We start from the raw sequence: 17,634 nt of genomic DNA on the forward strand, positions 1-17,634 counted from the left end.
AGCAACTGCTTGAAAATGTTATTTCCATAAAGAACAAGAACCTTAATATACAAAACACTCCTAGACTAGCATCTTCTTCACTTGAGCAAAGAAATTCAAACAATGCATTCCACTCACCTGGTAACAGCAATTAACTGCTTTGCAGAGATCGTTAACAGTATTTTGTCATCAGATAGGTCACAGCGCTTGCTGTTGCTGGCTGAAATACATGGGGAAACTAGAAATGTCAACATAGGACAGTTTTTAAAAACGAGTTTCAGTTAAACTAAAAAAAACCATTGATTGACTTAAAATAGAAGTTTATGTGTGTTTAGGTAACATGCAGTTGCTGAAATAAAAGTATATTCAGAACACACAAAACTCCAAGATTTCCATGTAGTTCAGCCAGTATAGTGATATCATCATCTGCTAACGACCTCTCCAAAGATGTTAATTGTTGCAATCAGGTTAGAGGAAAATACCCATTTAGAACCTTCTGTATAGATGAAATGACAAAAAAATGAATTAGTGCTTGGAACTAAATGCTGGAACAGCGTCTGTCCATTTAGACCATTGAACGTAGGAGCAGAATTTGGCCATTCAGCTAACTGAGTCCGCTCTGCATTCCATCATGGCTGATTTACTATTCCTCTCAACTCCATTCTCCTGCCACTTGACATATTTTTCTGGAATGCAATTTTTATTTAAAAGTTTTTTAAATTTCTTACAGTTAGAATTTAGGAAGTGGGAGGATATAATTCTACTTGTTGCTTGAAGTAGTAATTATCTTAATGTGGGTAACAAATTTGCTAACTCACTCCATTAAAATCTTTGTACTTTTTTAACTGAAGACTCTCGTGTATATCAGCAAAGATGGATTGGATGTAATGAAACTGAAACACAAGTATGTACTTGGAAAATGTGGATAATTAAGAAAAATGATTGGAACAGCTTAGGAAATCAGTTTACCATTGAAGCCAGTTCACTGTATTTCCAAATAGAATATAGAACATGATAATTCATACTTAGGACATATTTACTTAGCTAGAGCATAATGAAGAAATAGTGACACAAATCTAACGATGTTTGTGATATACATTAATTATTAAGTATTTAATTGGATTTTGAATCATCGACTTCTTTAAAAGCAGATGTCTTTGTTAGGCCCAAAACATGGAAAATAATTTAAAGATATTACTATGAAAAGTCAGCTCTTTAAAAGTGTGGCAATATAATTTAAATGCAGCATCAGAACATATTAGGTAATCTTTAAAGATTCTTATTGGCTTAATTTTCAAGCTTTAAAATCTTTATGTGTAGTTAGACTTTATTTCACCATAACTTTGTAGCATATATGACCACACAAGGTATTTGATTCAGTTCCTCAAAGGATTAAGGAAGTAATTTGTTTTAAAGCAGCTCCCTCAAAATAATGGACATACAGACTTCATAATATCAAACATTCACAATATCAACTAGCACCAACCATTCTAAATGGTTGTCCAATTCAGAATGCCATTTAGCATGGAGTGATTTTTAAAGAAAATGACAGATATAAAATAAATAAAATCTTTTATATTACCTTTACATTTCACTCTACCTTTCCCATTTAAAATATACCCCATTCAAAATGTCTTTGTACAAAAGGCACTTTGATTGGTGCAATATTTAATCAGTTGAATCAGTCTCATCTCCTAACCTCTGACTACAAGTTGTTCAAAATGCTCAAATTTTTTCCACTTCCGACAAAATTAACACCGAATGAGTACGAAATGCTTTTTGTATTTTTTCAATATCTGTTATTCACATACAAATATCAATTGTCATTTCATTCACAGGAAAATCTCAATGTACATGAATGGCATATTCAAAAAGTTTAAGTCAGTCCTAAAGCCTAATTTGAGCCCACTTGAAAATCTAGTGAGGTTTGTCTGCAAACTACCCCAATATAGAAATTATGAGACACTTTGGAAGATAATAATTACAAGAATTATAATTTCTTATAACTGACAAATAAAGAAGCTGTGCGTTACTCTGGATTACCAGTATCTGCAGAATCTCATGTTTAAGAGAAACAGTCCACTGTTATAGGACTTTTTACGTATATGAACAAATTAATTTTAATGGCAGATTTCAGATCATTGCTATGTGTTGTATTTATGTTGCAATATTTGTTAACTTGATAAAATGGAAAGTGGTACATTGCAGGGAACTGGAGATGAATTAGAATATGACTGGGTAGTTAAGATGCTTCTGCAAAATTCTATTTGTTTGGAAACGTATAACTAAACTTGCTTAAAATGATGACTTAGTGTAATGGTATTCAAAAGTGTAGGACTACTCACAATTAGAATCACTTAAGAACCACTTATTTGCCTGTAGCAATGGAATGACTAAATTAAAGAAGAATCATGGCAACTAGGAGTTAATTACTGATTCTATATAAATATAACACAAATTCAGATCATTAATGTTAAAGGGTCGGAGGAACAGAGACACAACCAGTCGTCACTACTGATTTTTTTGCTGGATCAGATTATAGCCAAATATCCATCCAAGTTTTTAAACCAATATTATGAGGAGTAAAGAGAAAAGGTGCATTTTTAGATAAACTAGCAGAAATATTCATTTATGCATTTTTGTGAATTTTGGTACCCATTTCACTTTACTAATATTTTGTTGACTCTGACTCCATGAAAATCCTTTTATGAATTCACCAACTGACCAATGCACTGAAATAGCTCTATTATATTAGCAAACACTAACAAATTTATGTTTAAAAAAAGATAGAAAGTCATAACCATAATAAAGAAGCAAAGTTTGTCTGACAGAATGCTGCATTGTTGATAGAACCCATTAGTGACATGACTAGATTGTTCCCTCCTGTTGAAGCTTCTGACTACATTTGAAACTATACTGTGTTCCAAGAGTAGCTTTCCAAAAACCTAGTATTTTAATATTTGAGAAATCCCCAAAACATGATGCAAAGAAAATTATGCTGGTGTGATATCCCATCCAGAAATCTTTACGAATATTGAAGTGAATGCTCTGTAAAATACTAGGCTCTCCTATAAGACAATAGGTTGTTGTATTAAAAAGTGGCTACATTAGCTACATCTGTGCACTCAAATGTGGATCTACACACTTTCTTATATTGGCTCATTGGTTTACACATCTTGAAGCCTTGGCAGGCAGGATTACGAATACCTATTCATTAATTTTTTATACATTAAAACAAATGTTGAACTGGCTGAAGTTCCTCTTTAGTTGTATATTTCCATAATTGAATTGAAAAGTCTTCCTCCAAGCAGAACCTAACTGACCATCAGCTTACTGGCTCAACCAACCATGAACTGGCATTGACTTCACGCAAAGCAGTTGGAATTGTTGATCAATATGACATTTATATAATAATGAAATATCAGATATTATTGAATCTAATGAAATAAACTGGAAAGATCTCATCAAAATAATGTTGCACAGCAAAAGTGTCAGGACTTAAACCAGTAAATCAGTATTTACCACTGATTGACTTAAATAATCTGCGGTAAGTACACCAAGCAAAGCATGCACTTCAGATTCTGACACCTCCTGAAAGTGACTTATCTGTACACTGCATTGAATACTTACAAAGAGAGAGAGAAGGAAGGCAGGAGAGCCCATTGGGACACTGTCCTGTTAAAGGACAAACAAGAAAAAAAACATCAAATCAGATTCAACCTGAGCAAACACGAAAGCAAACCAGCTACACTCTCTCCTGGAGCCATCAACCTGTATTTCTAAAATGTAATTTTATTGTGGTCAGTAATCCATTTATCCGAATTGTTTATCTCTGGGCTACAGCTATAGCTGGAAAATTCAGGCCATTAGAAATAAAAGTTAGGGCATTCCAAATGCATGTAAAACTTGTGCCCAGTGGGAGTTAAGCTGATCATATTATACGGAGAATAATATTTTTGTCTACAATTATACCCCTGGCTAGGATTCTAGAATTTTTCTACGGCCGTGATTGGTCTTGGGCTATGGTAAGAAGAATCTAAGATTATTGAAAATACTCTAGCTTACAAATTGTAAATTAAAATTAGAAATGCAATTCATGTGGCACTAAACAATATTCAGCTGCTGAAAACCAAGTTTGTCAGGGAAAGTAAATGTATGGTGAGATAGAAACAGTGAAATGAGAGGGAGAAATGGAGAACGTAGGAGGAAAAGTAACAAAAGGGTAAGCAAAAGTAAATCTGTTGAAGTAATTTTAAATACTTACTTTAACATTACATTATTATGGATACAAAGCCATTCTTCATCATTAAGAACTGTTAATAATAATATTAATTTTATAGTTGGTACCATATCTTCAGAACTTAAAATGGACAAAACAACTAATATTGGGAGAGAGGAATTTCTCAGGAAGTGTTGCCAAATTTCAGGTTAGAATATGAACTTACACTGAATAATTATTACCAGCTATGTTTGCTCCAACCATTGAACAGTTTGGTACATTACCCAATTGATAAAGAATTAGTTCATTCATTCATTATCTGTGATCTCAGAGATCTATAACCACTTTAGTACCACTGTTCAGCAACTCTAAAATTAGGCTGAGAGAACATGCACTATCCAGGTTCACTACAAATACTTTGTGGCTTCTGCTACAGCTCTAAATGTCGGAGTATGTTGTAAGCTGCACAGGTTTGCAGCATTTGGAAACAAGTAGTCATAAAACATTAAGGGGCGCATTTGATTGGGAATGCCCAATGTCCAAACTGTGTTGGGTAATTTAAAATAATTCACTGAAATAATATATTACATGTGGCTTCTCTCCCCGCTCCATACATGAAGGAAAAAATGAATCCAAGCTTCAATTCCAAGGATTACCTTTATAAGATGTTCAGCATACAACTGGTAATTTATGACAATAAATTTCTTAATTCAGATCAAATCCTGTAATGTCTGCTATTCAATAGTTTGTTTCTTTAAAAAAGTAACAGCACAGGATTCATGGTTCAACACAATAAGAACAATAGTAGTGATGGTTTCTGACTGACCTTCTCTGCAGAATCCTGCTTTCGTGTTGAATCACGCCCACGTAGGCTCTTAGCACTGATTCCAGATTCTGAGGTCTGCATTATTAATTGAGTAGCTAAAAATTGCTGGGAGGGGGGAAAAGAAAGAGAAAGATGAAGCTAGACCTAAAGCCAAAAAAGATCAATATTACCACTGGCTTATTAAACTTATACTGTTCCTCTTATATCATGTTAGATCATTTTCTCAAATTATAAAAGGGCATTCAGAATTATTTCCCAGCTTTCTATGCTCACAATTTACTGTAAAGGGACTATTTAAAAGAAGAATAAGTTATGAATTATATATTATGTTAATATTATTTATAAAATATATAGATTTATTCATATAGAAATGGAGACTACAGAATGTAGAAAAGGATTACGGTAGGTGGTTATGAAACTAGATAAATAAGCATATTTCAACTGAACTCAAGAAAGTCAAATAAGATGACTAACAGAAGCAGACTAAATTGTTTAATGAACACAATCAAATTTTGGAGTGACTTCTAATTTATTATTCATTGTACTGAAGTAAAATAGAAAATGAAACTGACTTATACGAACAATACTCCACTGAAATTACTGCATACACAGATGTGGGTACATGATTGATTTCATGACCTACATTAATTTTTGTAGAAAACGCCAGGTACACACTAACAAATCAGGTAAAAGTTGTTAACATATGCATATGCATCTGGGCAGCCTCTCAACCCCATGGCATGAATATTGATTTCTCCTCCTGGTAAACAAATTCCTCCCTTGCCTATTAGTTCCCCTGGGTCCCCTCCTTCTCTTTTTCCTATGGTCCACTTTCCCCTCCTATCAGATTCCTTCTTCTCTAGCCCTTGACTTTTCTCACCCACTTCACCTATCACCTTCCAGCTAGCTTCCTTCCCCTCCCTCCACATTTTTATTCGGCCATCTTCCCCCTTTCTCCTCAGTTTAAATCGTCGAGTATCTATTCATTTCCATAGATGCTACCTGCTGAGTGCCTCCAGCATTTTGTGTGTATTATTAACATACTCATAGTAATTTAATCAAGAAAACCACTCAATAACTATGGAAATATACAAATCTGTCAAAAATACACTTGTTGCTTGCTTTACTTTATATTATTTTATATATATTTATTATTTATGAACAAAAAACATTAAATTACATGTGCATAAATTGACTAAATTACCATCACAGTGACAGCTCACTAATTTTTTTGCTAACAAATCAGAAAGGAAATTACTCTCAACTGCATTTCCAGCAAGCGATATCTAGTAGTTATAGTGCTGGCCACAAAAGGTATTACCATGTCATTAGGCTACAATAGTTCTGCTGATTGTAAGAAATATCTACAGACAGAATACTGTGGAGACCACACTTACAGAGTCACTGAATCATCCTAATCCACTTTGCTAAGGGGATGAGTTTCATACTATTTATCTCATTCATGCCCCCCAGAATTTTGCACAAAGCAGTCAGGTCCCCTTGGTCTTCTCCACAGCAAGGAAAACAATCCCAGTCTATCCAGAATCTCTCTGTAGGTGAAATGCTCCACCCTAGAAAATAATTTCTGGGATGTACAATCTAGCATTACAGATGCACAGCCTGACATTAGAGAGAATTAGAGTACAAATATTTTCACCTGAGGTAAATGAAACCTGGAAAGCAGTCTGACGGGTGGTGGAAACAGGTACTTTTGTAAGTCTCGAGAAATATTTAGATGCACTTGAAAACTTGAATTGCCATGGTTTTGAAGGTTACAGCGACGCGCCACAAAGTGAATGGAAGCTTTCCTGTGTGGTGTGGAGACTACTACTGTGCACTGTACTCCAACTGTGGCCTAATGTTATATATTCTCATACGATAACTTTCCTCCTCTTAGAACGAAGGAAATGATCTTCATCACCTTATCTTCTGGCACTGCTGCCCTTCAGTGATTCACAGACATGTACCTACCTGGAGCTCCAACAGCTCCCCAGTACTTCCTTGGGTCCTGCCATTCATTTTATGTAGAAGAAGAAGAATAGCCCTTAACTCGGCAGTGGAGTTATTGGGGCACTGTCATGACGGTGTTTGCGTAGCAAGCTTTTTCTTGTTTTTATGAGGCTGAGTTGCTATCTCGACACTTAACCCGACTTGGATTCAAACTTGGGAACCTTCGCATAGGAGTCCGGCGCTGATACTATTGCACCACCAAGTGGGACATTCAGTTTATATATTCTAACCTTTTGGTTCTCTCAAAATACACTGCTTCATATTTTTTAGGATTGTGTTTGATCTTACAAAAAAAATGGTCTGGACTAACTTGTGTATTTTCATTATTTATATGAAATACTACAAATTGTGAGTATTCTACCTGAATTTGTTCTAAGACATCTCGTTGCATTTCTAATGCCATGTGATACACATCATGGTCAGAACTATTATACATCACTGCATTTTGGAACATCAGCATTATGTCCCGCTGAAACTCTGCTGTTGTGCGAATTAAACCAGTTTCTATATTTTTCTTTATTGTTGACAAATCCATTGGCCTATAAAAAAAAGACATGAAACACAACAAACAGTCAGTACAGATAACTTCTGTATCACTACCACCTTCCCGTGTAATGATTTCCTGGTAATATAGCATTTAGTTTTTTGACAACTACAATTAACATAACTTCCCTGTGCATTAAAGATGTTGAAATTTCTAGTAATTATATTATGTTCACTGGGGGTACAGAGTTTACCTTCTATGGCTCCCATAGACATTCATTTTGTTGTATCTTGATATACATGAAACTGGATTGTTAACAGATTGGCACCTTATATTCACTTCATCCTGATGCACCACTGTCAAGCAGTGCATCTACTGGAATTCCACTTTGGTTTTATCTCTTTTAATATTCATGGTCATCGTAATACAAATATTGAAAGGATTCGATAACGTGGACTGGAGAAGATGTTTCCAGTTATATTTGTGAAAGTCTCCACCAGAGGGTCTTTGAAATGAAGGACATCCCTTTAAAAGGAGGAATTTCTTTAGCCAGAGGATGGTGTATCTGTGGAATTTATTGCCATGGGTAGCTGTGGAATCCAAGTAACTGGGTACATTTAAAGTGAAGGTTGATAGGTTCTTGAATAATAAAGATTACAGGGAGAAGGCAGGAGAATTGGTTGAAAGGGAAAGTAAATCAGCCATGACTGAAAGGCAGAGTAGCCTCACTGGGTCAAATGGCCTAATTCTACTCCTATATCTTATGGTGTTATAAAAATGACTATTACCTAAAATCTCCCTTCTCTTACATCCTTAATAACTGCATTTACCAACTTAAAATATACTTGTACATATATACCATCCTAAACCACTTCATGTTAATTTATTGCACAGTATTTTAATTCCTGACAGCAACTAACATAGAGTTGAGAAGCAAATCCAAATATTTAACCTTGAATTATTTTAATTTGGGAAGCTAATGCTACCAGGTGGAATACTTATTGCATTTTGTTTTAAATATCAACTCCCACATTAGATTTTAAGAATCAGATTAAGTATTTTGATTATGATGTAGTGTAAGTCTTTCCATTGAATTATTGGAGCTTACGTCCACAAATTGATTTATATACACAACTTGACCGAGGCTAGAAAGGCTAGTTTCACAAGGGATCTGTCAGATCAAGATTGGGGTCATCTTTGCTCAAACAAGCTAATCTTAAAATAATAATTTTCTATATTAACTATCTCCAAACTGACACTCATAATTGATGAGGTATTTACACTAAAAGATAGAATTGTCTTAATGTTTGCTAACCATGTTAACAATTTTCAGACTCAAAGGCTTAAACTGAAAAAAGTCTGCGTGCAGCATTCATTATTCCTTTAGCAGCAAATTCACAAGATGTACCTTCACAAATTGAATCTAATATTTTTACTAATTCATCACATTTTTGAATCCAGATTAAATTTTGCAGCTTCACTTGACCATATCACTTGCTCACTTATTTGAAGATCTAAGCTTTCATTTGGCATTTCCCAGTGCACAATAACTAAGAGTACAAAGTGTTCTGCAATTCAACATACATCTCAAAACTCAAAATTAATGGATCACTTTGAAATACTGTATGTCTTTAAAATTATGATCCCTAATATTGGCATAATTAAAACTGTATAAAAATAAATTTTACAGATGACCAATATTTGTACACTTATTTTTCCAATGCCTTTGCAGTAGAGCCAAATTAACCTAAGCTTGAGACCTACGTTTTTTTTCAAATAAATTAACAGTAATAACAAAACCACTAACTTTCATTAAAATGTTGATTATTTTACAGTGAAATGGCTTATACAATTTAAATAATTTTCTGCAATGTAAGTTCATGTTAGAACAATTTTAGTAAGATATTTTAATCACAATCTACATTTTAGTCACGTGGATTCCTTTCACAAGGAAGACGATTATTAAAACTACAATTTTTCATTATAAAGATTCAATCATCAATAGACATATCATTCAGTAGAATCCAAATATTTTTTCAGAAAAGCACTTAGAATCACAGTTACTCCTGCAGCATCATTAACATTAGTCCCCCACAAAAATATTAAATAAGCCAATTTGGTCGTCCATCAAATTTTAACAGGAGCCCTAGTGGGCAAAATTCTGTTTATGAAAACCTGCAGAATCATCATGAATTTGCTTTGCTTATTCAAAAATCTGACCTGTGTACAATGCTATGATATCCTGGGGCGATATCATCCGTTACTGGCTGAAGGAATACATTGGCATATCTGAAAAAAGAAGAGCAACTTTTGAGACAGTAGAAAAAGGTTGTAAAACATCAACATGATTCTGTGATCAGCAGCCAACTGTAAGTGTATTAGCATCACTGCTAATCCAAAGTTGTGCCACTTTGGGAAGGAATGGCCAGTACTGTCCTCATAGTGAAAAATGACACTATCTATCACACTAAATGTAAGTTCTAACAAAACCAGCAACTCAAAAGCTGGTTAGTAGTGAGAATAGCAGATTGTATTCTACCACAAGTTGTAACATTATGACCCAGCATATCCTCTCACAAACACTGATGGTTCAATAACTGAAGAAAAAACTTCATACAATGGTGCCAGCAAACAACACAAACAAAGGTGACATCCTTCAGACAGCTCACAAAACTACTTTTTTTCAACTTCCTCCTTCTAATATGATTCTGCTATTATTGGTACCTGTAATTTACATTTTGATGGTGCATTTTCGGGCTGATTGAGCAATCTGGTGCCTTGAGGTCTCCGAGGGAGTTCAGTGAGGTTTATAGCAGTGTGCAACATGGAAGCCAAGAAACCTGGTGGCAGTGTGCGAGCCTATGATTGACTCCATTTCTCACCACAATCTCGCCGACTAAGTCATTGACCCATATTGAAGTCAATGAGGACAAGAGCGGAAGGCAAGTGGGTGTTCATTGCAGTCTGCCTGCATCTGACCGCGCGCTCTCTCTCTCTCTTGCGCTCAATGCTGCCAAGCTTGGGTCATGGGCAAGGTTTAATCAACGCTCTTTGTAGATTGGACACTGCGGTTCATGTTATATGTGTTTCTGGTTTGTCCATTTTTTATTGCTATTTTGTGCAATTTTGATTGGGGTAGACCAGCTCTGTGGCCTACAATCAATGAATGACAGTGGTAAACTGAAATGAACTGAATTAAACTGAACATTCCTAGACTGCCTAAATTACTTCATGGTTTGATCTTTAATATTCTGTGTTTTGCTCTATTTTTGCCATTTGCACAATTTGTTCTTTTTTCTTGCACACTGGGTGTTTACTATTTTCTTGGAACGAGCTCCAAGGTGCTTTTTCGTTTTGTGGCTGTGTATGGGAAGACGATTCTCAGGGCTGTATAGTGCATATATGCTTTGAACTTTGAAAATCCAAGTCGAACAATCTCACAACCAGAAAGGCCCGATACGCATCACATCAAATCAAATCAGATAGAGTGATGGCCAATTGAACATTTGTTCACAGTGGTGTAGCAGTTAGTGCAATGCTTTGCAGTGCTAGCTTTAAGATCGGGGTTCAACTCCTGCTGCTGTTTGCTTTCTCCCTATGATGATGTGAGTTTCCTCTGGGTGCTCTGGTTTCCTCCCACTTTCCAAAGGCTCACAGTTAGGGTTAGTTAGTCATGGGCATATTATGTTTGCCCCAGAAGTGTGGTCATACTTCTGGACTGCCCTGCACAATCCTTGCTGATTTGACATAAAACAATGCACTTCACTTTATGTTTCAATGCACAAATAAAGCTGATCTTTAACAAATATTGGGAGTAGCATGCACCTTTAACACTATCACTTTGACGGCAGAGCCCAATATGCTGTGGTTGAAGGATTTACTACCATCTTTTATTGAGAAATTTTAAGTTGATCTGCTTCCTCTTAAGCCCAACCTCAGTCCATTAAGTTCACTTTATATGTTCTCAATTAAAGGCTGAATGGACAGCATACAAGAAAGTCAATCTACCCCAACAATAGCCCAGCTGCAACGATGAAAGAGTGTTCCAGAAAAAATACTTGGGGCCCAGCCAAGCTGTTCTGGTAAAGCAGCAAAACTGGCATTTTCTCAAGTTTGTCACCATTACGGAAAGGAGGTCAAATCTGTTTATAGGAATCCTTCAGAGTTCACGCAATGTGGTGATGCTTTACTCCACTGTGCTCAGAATATCACCCATTAATGCACTGTGCTGTCTCCATTATCGGTACCTGTTAATATATATATACTACTGAATTATTGCCATTTCCTCCATTAAAGACACCACATAAGTGCACATAACCTCAATCATGAACAATTTCCAGTTGCAATTTAGGTGTTACTTCTTCTTTTTAAAGAGTGATAGCATTGCAGAATCACACCAACCTGTGATTAGCAGCTGCTCTCCATACTAGCATAATAGCCTTTTTCCAAATTTTTTGAGCTTGAATGGCCTCCTGGTCTTCACTGCAAACTGAACTAGAGATGGTGGGCAAGGTAAACAAAATTAGAGAGTAATAATCTAAATAACACATATTATTTTTTATATTAGCCTACAGCAAAGAAAACTCTAGAAATAATGGAGAACTGTACTAAGAGTGAGGAGCTCAAAGGAATTGACACAAAATACCCTGTATTGGAAAAAATTAAGGAGATCAAAAGGCAATTAATCGACAGAGACGAATGATCAGCATCCTACAACTTGAAGGAGGTGGCTCTGGAGACAGAAGTTGCACGTTTCAAAATTCAATTGATTCTAAAGAGTTTCTTCATAGATTGCAAAGTAATAATGCATCTCCACTATTTAAAGGGGGGAAAGAGGGAAAACAGGAAATGGTTAGCCTGATAGCAACATCAGGAAAAAATTATAGAATTTATTACTAAGTGGTGGTAAATGCATTTGCTTAATATGCAACAATTCAAATCCCCAAATAGTAAGTTCACACATACAAAGCAATAAGTAAACTCAACATATTTTCCAGCAGATAAAAATCATTTCAAGAATAGAAACTACTTAGAACGATGTCCGAAGTTCTATTGTGCAGTGCTAAACCAAATATGAATATAATCATGTTACAGGCACAAGTACCTTACATTTCTCAAGGATTGGAAAAATGTCTGTAAACTTACAACTGTGAGGAAGCTGGGCTGCTTGGTATTGAATCAGCAAGGACTGATGATTGCAGATGTGCATTGTGAATGCTGAATCCATCGTCGCTCTCACTGACAGGCGGTTCATTGTCTGTTTCTGACATATAAACCTCATTTGGTTCCTCCTCCCTGGTCTCATCCACACTGGCAGCTTCACTAGCTCCATCTTCCTCTTTGGGAATAAGCATATCCTGCAGCTGTAAAGCACAAGAACACATTCTTGTCAATCAGATAATGATTGTTAACTCAATACTTAACACTATAGCAACATATTAGTTAGAGTAAATCATAGAAACCTCATTCCCATCCCTTTCCATAGATTGTAGATTATTACGATGGCAAATAGTCCAATAATAATCTATGGTGTAAACAGATGGATTTTTAGTCAGACATGAGAAAGACTAACTTATATAGAGCACTGATGAAAAAAACAAACATGTTTCTAGGATTCTACTTGTATTACTCTTGAACCACTAACATTACAAATAGGAAGAGGATACCCTGGCTACTGGTTTTGGCATTACCAGACAGAAGGGCTCTTTGATCAGTTTGGGTTGTGCAAACTATCTTCTACTGTGACTTCCACCTCTACATCACTAGAATGCTAGAAGGAAATCACTTGTGGCTTCCTTTACCTTTCTGATACCAGCATTATATACCATGCAAGCAACACACCATAGTGCACAAGTACGTGAAAAATGGGAAATGGTTTTTAATGAAATGGACCACTCTGATCTTGAAATGCTTTTTTGAGTTATGCACAAAACTGTGTACTATAACATACACAGAGTTAAATACTCTGTGTCTCTGGTCTGGAAGGTTATGCCTCATGGAATTCAGTTAAGTGCTGGTTTGGTGGATTCAAAATTGACTGGATAGAATTGACAAAATAGAAGGTGGTGGTTGAAGGTTTTTTGTCTGAATGGAGACTACTGGCAAGTGATGTGCCAAAGAGGTCAGTGTTGTTAACTTCGTTATTCATTACTTATACGTATAACTAATTCAAACGCGAATGCCCAAGGCTTGATCAGAAAGCTTGCGAAAACACAAAATTAGAAGGCACTGTTTAAAGTGAAGAAGGTTATCATAGATTACAAGGGGATCTTGATCACTTAGAGAAGGTAGCTGAAGAATGTCAAATGGATTTCAACAGCTAAGTTGTGAGGTGATGCATTTTGGAAAGTCAAACCAGCATAGCGCTTATAGTGTGAATGATAGGGTACTGGAGAGTGTAATGAAATACAGGGATTTACAGTTACAAGTGCATAGTTTATTTCCTACAAGGTAGGGGAGTCTAAAACCAGGAAGTACAGATGTAGGGTGAGAGGGGAAAGAGTTAAGAGGGACTAAGAGGCAACATATTCACACAGAGGATGGTGAATGTCTGCAAGATCTGCCAGAAGTGATTGAGGCTGCTGTAATAGTATAATTTAAGAAGCACTTGGATTGGTATATGGAGTGCAGGGCTTAAAAGCATATGGACTAAACACAGAAAGCTAGAGCGGGTATTATGGTTGGCATGGACTCATTTGGCCAAAAAGCATGTATCTGTGTTGTTTTGCTCGATGATTATTTGCTTACTGATTTCCCCTCACAATTTAACACCAATCTGTGTTGAAATCCATTTGCCACTCCTCAGCTCCCTTCCCAAAGTAATCAAGATCCCCTTGTAATCTACAATAATTTTTGCTTATTGCTCTTCTTGGAATCGACAAGCAACAACAGAAATCGTCAAGGGTGAATTCATGTTGCTTTTAACCAAAATGCAGCTGATGCTTTGTAAGTGAAAGCACAATAAAGTCAGAGTTGAGCACATTTAAAACAGAGCATATATCGCAACAGTATTTGAACATTGTTTGCCTTTCATATCTCCATTTGCAAGAGATTACACAAATAGATCACTTTTCAAAAATATCTGAGGCTACATAGAGACGTATTATAAAAGACAACATCACTAATGTCAAGGTATTGCTTAACTAAAGAAAATGTAAGCTATCAAGGACAGAGGTAATGTGCAAATTGGATCGGGGGCTTTTTTGGGCTGAGGCTGCATAGTTTCAGATGCTTTTATAAACTTATAAAGAATATGAGAGACTGGCAAAGTGCACAGCAACAGTCAAATGTTAAAATTACAACGTTGTGAATTCCAGTACCAGCAGCAACAGAGGCAGCCGCTGTAGAGGCAGAATTGAAGAATGTTTTTGAACCTCAAGTAGGCTTTTTAGCTTTGACATGGGTTAAAGCTTCTAGGTTAAATATTATATCAAGGTTGACAATGATCTTTTATAAAGATAATTCACACATTTTTCTCTTATTTGTTTTTGCTTTAAAATGGTTGTTTCCTTTACCATTTGATGTTATTTTTTAAAAAATATTCAAACCACAATATTTTTTGAAATATGGTTATATATTTTGCCAGCAGAGCGCCAAAATAGAAACACAATGATGAAGAAAATAGCATTTATGTTTAGCAATTTTGTAAGATTATTGATTTTATAAGATTATGATTATTTAATGAAGACTTTTTCTCTACAGAATATGTATAAACCTAAGTGAATGACAACCAAATAAGTTATTGATGTATTAACATCCACAATCATGGCAAACAGAAACAACATCAGGTGGTCAGTACCTTGATTTGGCCCTTTAAAACTAATCCAGTCTCATCCTTTGTGGTTTCTAAAGGTGGAAAGCAAAATGCAATCTGACATTAATGTTAATATTATTACTGAACAGCTAATAACATCACACATAAAATTAGTATTAGCAGAAAATATAATCACCACTTGAATATTCTTTACCTCAAGGCTGTAAGAAAGATTTCAAATTAATACATAATACACAGTACTTCACAAACGAAGGGTATTAGTTTCCATTTGTAGGTTTATGTGTGTCAGCCTGATAATTCATCAATGTTATCATGCAGTACTGCTGAACAGTGACTGGAGGGAAAAATACTTTATAACAGAAATTTAAAAAGTCAGATGAATAATCATTAACAACTGTCTTTAATTAAAATGGCTGGGCTGAGAAGAGGCAAATGTCAAGAATGAGTATTGTCTATACAGACAATATTGCTAATGTGAGGGGACATCATTTTAAAGTAATTGGAGGAAACTATGGGAGAATGTCAGAGTTAAGCTTTCTAGAGAGTGAAAGGTGCATGGAACACCCTGCCAGAGGTGGTAGTAAAGGCAGATACATTCGGGACACTTAAGAAACTCTTAGATAGGCACTTGGATAATAGCAAAATGGAGGGCTCTGGAGGAGGAAGGGTTAGATTGATCTTAGAGAACTGTATAAGGTCAGTACAGCATCGTAGGTACTGTGCCATAGTGTTTTATGTCCAGCGTTCCAGATATAGCACGATACAAGAGTTGGATGAAGGTAAGAGTGATGGTAGTCCGGCAAAGGTTACCTCTATAGGAGGTAGGATTCAAAGTCAGTGCACACAAATTGCTAAAGGTTGACAGATATTCACAAAGGGGAGAGAAATAATAAAACTTAAATAATTTTATCAAAAATCATTTTATGTTATTGTGAGGAAAATGACTGTGTCCTAGATTATGTTGGTGTTTCATTAACCATCTTTTATTACAAACAAGACCCATTCACTTCCTATTCCACTGACCTACAATTTCAGATTGTCCCACTTCACTAGAAGTACTTTTGCACTGTGTAACGCTCCTGGGTGACATGTGTCCAATTTCCTCAGAGGTACTTTTGCTTCGTGCAGTGCTCCGTGGCAAGGGATGTGATGTTTCCTCAGATGTGCTTTTACTTCGCATGGCACTCCTCGGCAAAGTATGTTCCATTCCAAGTACCTACAATGAGGGAAAAAAATGAAATTCTGATTTTCAGAATATATATTTCAAAGTTAAGCTATGGCCTAGCTAGATTTTTTGCAGCTCAACACCATCCTGGACTAGGTTGATTGATGCCCCACTCTTTAGTCAGCATTCTCAACTTTAACACTGGAGGACTTTGACTGCTCCTCCAAGTCTCATGAGCCCTCGCATGGAGACAAAAGTGTGACACAATCATATCATCTTCAAGTTATAAATTATTTCATTTCTGAACTAAATTATTCCTAGATTAAAGAAAAAAAATACTGCAGTTGCTAGAATCTGAAATAAAAAGTAACAATTCTAGAAACGATTCAGATTATAGTTACTGAATTGAAATGTTAACACTTTTTTTCTCTCCACAGGTTCTCCCTGACACACTGAGTACCCTTAGCAATTTCATGTTACTGGATTAAAGCCTAAGAGCTAAACAATTAACAAGTAACATCATTGAAAACAGCTGACCACCAACTACTGCTATGATATATTTGTCGGGATTTCTCGACATCTGAAGGTAAATTTACTATTCTCATTGATACGGTGTGTTTAAAGAGAATTAAATGGGCAGGCAGTATTTTTATTTATTCATAAATATTGCAAATTATTTTTCAGCATTTCAAAATATCTACAGTGCACATCTTTACTAATCAATTTCCCTTGGGTATCATTCCAATACAATTATTTTAATATACTTATTTATTAAAATATGAAGGCATATAATTTGTCGTAAACTTTTTATACCATCTCACCTCGGATTTCAAGCCTCGAAAAGTTGTAATTTTTCCTGCACTTGCCATTTGTTGCAGGTGTCCTGAATTGGATTCTTCTTCCTGATCTTGCTCCTGCTCGACTTGCTCTGGTAATTCCTGTTTAATTCCTTTGATAACTAAATTGTCAGCAGAGTCCAATCCAGCCAAAATTTGCGTCTCTTCACTGGATCGGCACTCTGATTTGTGAGTCTGTGGCTGTATTTCTTCAGTTTCCTCCTTTATCATCTGTTCTGCCTGAAAGAGGGAGGCAGGATTTCCCTCAACAGCCGCTATCCGCTCTCCAACATCAGGAGGAAGATCAATCAGCTCCGGTGTTTCCTCAACCTAAAAAAAAA

General features: G+C 35.8%; 1 protein-coding gene across 5 annotated transcripts in view; it reads right to left on the minus strand.

Moving 5' to 3' along the window:
• LOC132399183 (bromodomain-containing protein 8-like) overlaps positions 1–17,634 on the minus strand; it is a 65,525-nt gene that overhangs the window by 2,732 nt on the left and 45,159 nt on the right. For 3 of the 5 annotated variants that reach the window (XM_059979289.1, XM_059979288.1, XM_059979285.1), the window contains 9 exons: positions 17,279–17,623; positions 16,316–16,508; positions 15,317–15,363; positions 12,664–12,881; positions 11,920–12,012; positions 9,739–9,807; positions 7,396–7,573; positions 5,025–5,129; positions 3,610–3,654 (listed from right to left, as the gene is read on the minus strand). In XM_059979289.1, coding sequence (XP_059835272.1) covers positions 3,610–3,654; positions 5,025–5,129; positions 7,396–7,573; positions 9,739–9,807; positions 11,920–12,012; positions 12,664–12,881; positions 15,317–15,363; positions 16,316–16,508; positions 17,279–17,623 — 1,293 coding nt within the window. Of the gene's footprint in view, positions 1–117; positions 200–3,609; positions 3,655–5,024; positions 5,130–7,395; positions 7,574–9,738; positions 9,808–11,919; positions 12,013–12,663; positions 12,882–15,316; positions 15,364–16,315; positions 16,509–17,278; positions 17,624–17,634 lie in introns of all 5 variants that reach the window. The other 2 variants (XM_059979286.1, XM_059979287.1) reach the window with 2 other exon arrangements.

The sequence above is a fragment of the Hypanus sabinus genome, chromosome 9 (genome assembly GCF_030144855.1).
Source record: "Hypanus sabinus isolate sHypSab1 chromosome 9, sHypSab1.hap1, whole genome shotgun sequence".
NCBI classification, from domain to species: domain Eukaryota; kingdom Metazoa; phylum Chordata; class Chondrichthyes; order Myliobatiformes; family Dasyatidae; genus Hypanus; species Hypanus sabinus.